Source organism: Ornithorhynchus anatinus, chromosome 13, assembly GCF_004115215.2.
Source record: "Ornithorhynchus anatinus isolate Pmale09 chromosome 13, mOrnAna1.pri.v4, whole genome shotgun sequence".
Lineage (NCBI taxonomy): Eukaryota > Metazoa > Chordata > Mammalia > Monotremata > Ornithorhynchidae > Ornithorhynchus > Ornithorhynchus anatinus.
Genome location: NC_041740.1, coordinates 7,912,845 through 7,921,292, shown reverse-complemented (window position 1 = coordinate 7,921,292; position 8,448 = coordinate 7,912,845). Strand labels below are relative to the sequence as shown.

General features: G+C 43.1%; 1 protein-coding gene across 2 annotated transcripts in view; it reads left to right on the top strand.

The window, feature by feature from the left end:
* Nucleotides 1–8,448, top strand: part of ESYT2 (extended synaptotagmin 2) — a 92,486-nt gene continuing 84,038 nt past the window's right edge. For both annotated transcript variants that reach the window (XM_029077445.2, XM_029077444.2), the window contains exon 1: nucleotides 1–552. In XM_029077445.2, coding sequence (XP_028933278.1) covers nucleotides 184–552 — 369 coding nt within the window. In that variant the 5' untranslated portion in view covers nucleotides 1–183. The remainder of the gene's footprint in view (nucleotides 553–8,448) is intronic.

The following is an 8,448-nucleotide window of genomic DNA, read 5'->3' as shown; positions in this document are numbered from 1 at the left end:
GGCGGCTCCGGCTCCGACTCCGTCTCCGTCTCCCCGAGGAGGCGCTCCCCAGTGAGCGGCGGTGGCGGCGCGGAGCGGGATGCGCTGGCTCCGGGCTCCCGCCCCGGTCCCCGTCCCCGCCCCGGGGCTCCTCGGGTCTTCCTGACTCAGCGCTCCTCGGCCCCGCTGGCGGTCGGCGCCACGATGAGCAGCAGCCCGGGGGAGAAGGGTCCCGGGGCCGGAGGCGGAGCCGAGCCGGCCGGTCCTGCCCCGCCGTCCGGGGGTGAGGCCGGGGCGGAGGCGGCCCCGGCCCCGGCCTCGTCGCTGCTGAGCGTGGACGTGCCGGGGCTGCTGGCCCAGTTGGCCCGCAGCTTCGCGCTGCTCTTCCCGGTGTATGCGCTGGGCTACCTGGGGCTGAGCTTCAGCTGGATCCTGCTGGCGCTGCTGCTGCTGCTCTGGTGCCGGAGGAACAAGGGGCGCAAGACCTCCCGCCTGCACCGGGCGCTGGCCTTCCTCGACGACGAGGAGCAGGCCGTGCGGCTCAGCATCTGCTCCTCCGACCTGCCCGCCTGGGTGAGTGCCCGGCCCGGCCCGGCCCGGCCCGCCCCTGCCCACCTCCTCCGGGAGGCCTTCCCGGCCTGGGCCCCCCTTTCCCCCTGCCCCTCCTCCCCGTTCCCCCTTCTCCCGCCCTCCGCCTCCCTCCCCCTCCCCACCGCACGGTGCGTATTTGGAGATATTATTTATTACCCTGATCGTTTAGTGAATGATAAGTATATCTCTGGGATTCTGTTTATCTTGATAATGTCTGCGCCAGACTGCTTGTTGTGATTTGCCGTCTGTCTTCTCCCGTTTAGACGGCGAGCCCGTGGTTGGGCAGGGATTGTCTCCATCTGTTGCCGACTTGTGCACTCCAAGCGTTTAGCACAGTGTGCTGCCCAGAGTAAGCGCTCAGTATGAATGAATGGGCCCGGGATGCCGCCCCTGGCTTCTCCTCCTGCCCTCCCGGCGCGGCCCCCCAACCCCAGGCTGCCCTCACCCCCCTCCTTGCCTCCCCTCTCTCCTCCACCGCCCCCCAAACCGCTCAGAAATGGTATTTATTGAGCGCTCCCCCTGTGCGGAGCACGGTGCTAAACGCTTGGGAAGGCGCAGTGCAACAGAATTAGTGGACACGTCCCCCCCAGTTGCCCAATTCCCCAGGCCTGCTCGAGTCCCGGGAAATGAGGGCAAGAACCTCATGTCACTGGCGTTTAATACAACTTCCCCACCCCTGCCACGCTTTTACCACTTAATAATAGTGATGGTATTTGTTAAGCGCTTACTGTGTGCCCTGAACTCTTCTCCTACTAATAATAGTGGTATTTGTTAAGCGCTTACTCTGTGCCCAGCACTGATCTCCTACGAATAATAATGATGATGGTATTTATTAAGCACTTACTATGTGCCCAGCACTGTTCTACTACTAATGATGATATTTAAGCGCTTACTATGTGCCAAACACTCTTCTCCTAATAATAATAATAATGATGGCATCTGTGATGCGCTTACTATGTGCCGAGCACTGTTCTCCTAATAATAATAATGATGGCATTTGTTATGCGCTTAGTACTATGTGCCTAGTACTGTTTTTATAATAATGATATTTGTTAAGCGCTTACTATGTGCCAGGCAATGTTCTCCTAATAATAGTAATAATGATGGTATTAAGCGCTTACTATGTGCCGAGCACTGTCCTAAGCCCTGGGGCAGATACAAGGAAACCAGGTTGTCCCACGTGGGGCTCACAGTCTTAATCCCCATTTTACAGATGAGGTAACGGAGGCACAGAGAAGTTAAACGACTTGCCCAAAGTCACAGAGCTGACAAGTGGCGGAGGCGGGATTAGAACCCACGACCTAATGCCGATTGCCAGAAACCCCACGCTTATTAGTCGATGCCCCTCCCCCCAAAAGGTATTCACTTCGGAGGAATCAATCAATGGCATTTACCGAGCGATTATTGTGTGTACTAAGCGCTTTGGGGGAAATCCAGTATGACAAGGTTGGTAGAGGCGTTTCCCTGCCCCCAAGGAGCTTACAGCTGAAAGGGGGAGACACAGATTTATTGATCTCAGTTATGGATTTGTGCATAAATGCTGTAGGAAACGGCTACTTTTGCTTTATCTTCTGGGAAGAGGAATCGCTACTTGCTTTCCAAAACCATTAGGGCTACCCGATCCCTGAGTTTCACATTGTCAGGGCAGAACCAGGAACATGGAATTTGATGGTGGCAGCGATAGAATTTTGGTTTCTTAACATTCATGCTAACAGTATTAGCTACTTTTCCACCATCTCCCCTAAAATCAAAATGCTCCTCCTGCTCTGAGTTGAATCACTCGGTCCATGGGCGTTTCTGCCACATGATTAAGAAAGTAAGAATTTAAACCACAATGGGTTTCTCAGTCGAGAGCCGTTGGCTGAGGATAAAAAAGTTTTAAGGGTGTATTTCAGCCACTGTTCATGCATACCATTTTGATGTTAACAGGCACATTTGTAAAATACCTTGCAAATACAGACGAACTATCAAGGTGTGATTCATTTGCCCTTGAATTTAGGCTGATTTCATCTGGATAAAATGGGAATATAAGGGTGACTGGGCAGAATCACAGAATCGATGTTTTATCCGTACTCTTTCTAATACAGCACTTCAGCAGTGTCTTAAGTTGAACATGGGAACTAATAGACTTGATGGATTCCTTTCTATTTTTCCCCTTCTTTTAACCCAAGCCCTCTTCAATTATAGGTATCACTTTTAAAAGTATATCTTTTGCTGTATTGAAGACAAATACTGTAATGCACTGCAAGGTGGTAGAATTTCAGATGGGTCATTTTATTTTTGGAAGGAATGCGACTTGATAGATCATCCCAGTTCCAAGCATTAAAGAATTAAGGGCAGCAGAAAAATTTTGGAAGAGCAGAAATATGTCCATGTACATGAGTATATCTAATTGAGGAGGAACTGTAGTGGTTAACTGGGTGGAGTTATAAAGAAATTTTAAAAGTTTTTTTTTTTAATCTTCAAGTGCTGCTAATGCAGAAATTCAGGGAGTGGTATTGAGAGTACGAAGGAAAAAGTAGCGCTTTGGATGTAGAACAGGGAATATCAAAGGGAAGCCAGAGAGTAGTAAACTGCTAAATGTGGTATGGTAGAATATTAATGTTCCCTTTGATTGAGAATGCCAAGAGCTGAGACTTTAAAAGCAGCATTTGAGTATGTATGGTATATTAATGAAAATGAGAAACTTAATTCTTAGGTATAGAGGAATCAGTTGTATCAGCACCACATTATTAAGAATATTGATGTATGTTATTCAGTGCCTGAGATGTCAATTTAACAGCAATTTAAGATTTAACAGCAGAAAATTTAAGGTGAGAAGATTTGACATCATTCTTTCAGGCAACGGGCAAAAACATCAACTCCCTTCCGGTGATCCAGTTCCCCTTTTCTCACATTTTATAAAGTTTGTCTTTGAAACTCTTCTATGGTAGTGTTCCCTTGCTCTTGGGACTAAGAATTGCACACTTTTTGTAGGAAATTTTACTCATTTATTCTGCAGTGACTGGTGGTGTGATATTCTCATTCCAAGCGCTTAGTACAATGCTCTGCACATAGTAAGCACTCAATTAATACTATTGAATGAATACTCTTCTTGAAGCCTGGGACTGTGTGTATCCTTCCTTTGTTATTCTCACTCCTATTTGGGGTCCAGGAAATATAGTTGACTATTGAAGTTTCTTCTAAAAGTGGTGATGCCCTGCCCTTAAAAGAGAAAGCTGTTCAGGAGTATTTCACAGTTGAGAACTCTGAAAGAAGAGATTTAAGCTTAACTTTTGTCGACTTCCCTCTTTAACGTCTCTATTCCTTTTGATAATAAAATAGTGAGGAACTGCCAAGAAGATGACTTTGGGGATTGAAACCTGAACTTTTAAATTCTTGAACTTGGGGCAGGAGTGCTGCTCTACTCTGATCACACCCATGTACCTATCATCCAGTAAAAGAGATTTTCATAGATTATCCCCACTGCCTATGAATCGAGCAGGGGATTGAACTGGGTATCTGAAGAGAAAATATGTACTGTAGTGTTGACACTGGTTACTGTAGTTATGACACTGGTTCCAAAACTTTGAAATTTTGGATGTGTATGAAGGGATGATTGTCATTCTTGGATGATGTCAACATTAGAATGTGACCTTCTGTTCAGGTAGTAGTTAATGCTGGAGATGAAATGAAGCAATTGACCAAGTTTGAAGAGAGTGAAAGCATACTGGCATTTTCAGTCCCCATGCTAAGATGATTGTACAGTAGGACATTTAAAGTTTTCTTAAATGTTTCTTCATTTTACCCTTTAATGCCCTAACTGGAGCCCCCCAGACTTCTCTCCTCTATGTGAGGTGGAGGTTGGAAGGTTGCCTGCCCTACATTCCTGTCAGAAATGAAGACATTGCCAAAGAACTATTTCCTGGATATGATGATGGAGAATGTTTTCATTACTAATCTGTTTGGTTTTACTTTTAAGCAGCGTTAGTGTGGTGATTTGGAACTGAAGGGAACTCAAATAGACCACCTTGCCCACATCCCTTTTGTCATTTAAAGTCTTTAATATATGGCTTTCAAGGTAGCGAACCCTGGGATGACACAATCAGTCAACAGTATTTGAGTGTTTACCCTATAGAGCACTCTACCAAGAACTTGGAGAGTACAGTAGAACTAGTTATCATGATTCCTACTTTCAAGGAGCTGATAGTGCCAGAACATAACTTCACAGAAATGTAGTGATTTTTTTTTTAAGGAACTGAATCAGCTCCCTCCTACTTATCCACTCTCTTCTACTATACCTCATTTTGTACTCTTCATTCCTTTAAGGCTTACCTACTCACTGGGTCTCATTCTCACCTCTCCCCATTTTTCAAAGTCCTCTTTTATGGTACTCGTTTAAGTGCCTACTGTGTGCCAAGCACTGTACTAAGTGCTCGGGTAGATAGAAAATAGGTTGGACCCCGTCCCTGTCCCACATAAGGGCTCACAGCCTTAGTAGGAGGGAGTAAGATTTAATCTCCGTTGTTACAGATCAGGAAACTGAAGCCTAGAGAACTTAAGTGACTTGCCCAAGGTCACTCAGCAGGGTGTAGAATCCAGGTCTTCTGATTCCCAGGCCCATACTTTTTCCACTAGGCCATGCTGCTTCTGAAATAACATGTCCTCCAGGGGTCTTCCCTAATTAGTTTCTAATCTCCCTTTTTTTTAATCTACCCCATATTGTCTGTTCAGCATTTCTGTGTCACCTAAGCGTTTTAAGTACTCACTTCCATGGCATTTTTACAGATCTTATCAACCCTATAACTTAAACTCATGTACGTATACCCTTTTCTTTCTTCCTCTTAATTTTGATGTCTGTCTTCCTCACCAGATTATAAACTCCTCGAGGGCAGGGAACTTGTCAACTCATTCTGTTGAACTCTCCCAAGGATTTACAGTTATCTGCAGAGGGAGAAGTCCTTTTCCTTTTCAGATAATAGAACAAAGGTTCTCCAGAACTGGGCATTAGTCACTTTTGACAGTAGTCAAAACTTCAGGAGTAGAATCCTAAAATCAAATAAAAACAAGTAACATTTAAACTTTAACCATGAGTAAAAAGTGCAAATATTTATTGTTGCCCAGTGTTGGTACATTGGTAGAATTATAGTTAACTAATCAAATTTTGGGAAGACCTATATAGAAAAGAAGGGATTTTAGTAATTTTTGGGCACCTCTGCTTTTATGGCTTGCAGTACAGTATCCTCAAAACCAAAATGTGATTGCAAGTGTAGCTCTTAAACTTAAGATCTACATGTTTTGTATACCGCACAGAGAAGTAGATGCAAAAATTGTACCTTGATTTTATCTTGGATTGTGAAACAGATGCTGCTTTTGTGCTCTATTATTATACTACACTACTGCTATAATTCAGAGAGGAAAAGACAGTGACATAATTATATCACTGTGGGTTACTCTCAGTTTAAATGCATCATTAAGTTAGGAGTTAAATGCAGATGCGTTTCTAAAAATAAGGTCATAAATATAGTCCAAATTTAAAATTAATTCTATGTTGCAGTTAAACTCTGGGTTTGTATGCTTACTGTCAAGTTCCCAACGTTTTCTGATTCCATAACATCTCTTTGTTGCTGGTAAATAGCCTCATTTCACAGCTGGAAGGAAGAAGTGGAAGGATTGAAATGTAGAGAGAGCATAAAAGCCTGTTTGCCCGTGATGGGTTGGGGAAGAGGAAGGTGTGGTAATAGGGAATGGGGAAGGATGATTTTAAAACACTCTTCCAAATATTGGTGCTTTGCATTCAATAAATATTCATTCTTTCAGTAGTATTTATTGAGTGCTTACTATGTGCAGAGCACTGTACTAAGCGCTTGGAATGTACAATTCATCAACAGAGACAATCCCTGCCCAATGACGGGCTCACAGGCTAAATGATGAATATTAATGATACTAAAATGCAGGTTAAAGCAAACAAAAAATCATCCCCTAAAATACTTCATAACTTCCAGGACATAGAACAAGTCCCTGCTGAGTAACTGAATCCAAATTTTGACAGCAGTTGAAGATTGAGATGGATTTATAACTGTGGTAGAGGTTGAACATTGTTGCCCATTAGTTTTGAAAGTATTGAATTAATTGCTAGGGAGACTATTCAGATGTTATTTAGGGTTCTTTTTAAGGTTGAATTAGATGCAAACCAATTTTTGTTCCATATTTCAGCTGTTCCTTATTCAAGCAAGGAACTTCACCAAAGGGTTACAGTTAAGCTGCATAGTGGGATTTTGTTGACTGTTGCCTTCACCTTGTTTCTTGGGACAATCCATTCTTTCTTTAATCGATGGTACTTACTGAGCACTTACTGTGTGTACAACACTGCACTAAACACTTGGGAGAGCACAATACAACAGTGTTAGTAGACGTGTTTCCTGCCCACAAGGAACACGGCAATTTTCAAGTTTCTTGGTTTCAATTGTTCAAGCCCTGAAACAGAGCTCACTTTGGTGAGAGATCATGCAGCAGGAGTTCAGATGAAGTCTTTCTGAAGAGATTTGCAGAACATGGATATTATTGAATATCCTGATCAGTTGGCTTGATATGGAATATTTGTCATGTGCTTAATACTTCATTAAACCAGAGAGACTATAGAAATACTGGTTGAGTTGCCTATTTTGGGGTTATGAGTGGTATAGAAAAACACAATTTCAACAACCAGTCATTCTGGAAAATCTGGTTCAGGGCTTAAAATGCCAGTTCAACGTGGTGCTTTAACTATGCAAAAAAGGAGGCGGCAAGAAATCTTGATTGTAAAATCTGGCAGAGGGCTGTTTAGGAGGCCATCCCATTGCGCGGGAATTTCCTGTTAGAGTTGGAGTGCTCTCAGTAAAAGCAGCGCCTCTGAATTTGCCAGAAAACTGTTTCTCTGATGCTTCCTATGAAGAAGTCAAGTGGAGTTTTCAGTTATCTGGAGTCCAAACCAGTGCTTGTTAAGCAGTAGATGTTCTTGTAACAATTCAACCTTTGATACAAGCAAGTAATGTCCTAACTATAACTCCTGTGAAAGAGTTAATGTTTTCCAAAAATGAATACCTCTTTCAATACCTTATTCAACTTTTTTGTTCTGACGAACCTTTTCAATAGTTCATAATTCCATTTTAAACCTGGTACTCTGGGATTTTCAAAGACATTTTCATGCCTTTACATACTGTTTACTTATATTCCTACTTAGTGTGATCATTGTTCTTATTATTTTTGAACATCTCCAAGTGTCTAGTACAATTTTCTGCACAAAGTTGACCCCGAATAAATTCAACACTGATGAATTGTACTCTCTCAAGCGCTTAGTACATGCTGTGGTCTGCACACAGTAAGCACTCAATAAATCTCATTGATTGATTAATGAATGGCAGTGATATACACAGTTATGCTGACCATCTCTAATTTCTATTTAAAAAATGAATGTCAGGACTTTAAAAATATCTGCTGCTTGGAGATGATTGGATTAACAGTGCTGTCAACTCCTCTAGTAGTTTTAAGTTTCACTGTCTTGGCTAGTACATTTCTTGGACTGTAAATGTGGGAAATGAACCAAAGAATTTTGAATGGTGACTCTCCTGTCCTTAGGTCCTCTGACTTCCTGAGGAAAAGGGTCACAAATTTCAGTCAAGTTAATGGTAAAATTTCTTTATCTGTACTGCACGGGACTGAAGTCAGACCAGATGCAAAAATATCATGGGACCTGAGTTTATGTAGTTGGCCTGAATTTAACCCATTTGTTTAAATTTTCTTGGGCCTAACCCTAAGCCAGTTGGATCCAACCAGTGGTCCATGCAGCTTGGTTTTGGAGTAGCAGGCACAAGCCTATAGCAACAACTGACTCCCCAAATCTAGAAACTGAGCGCTTTT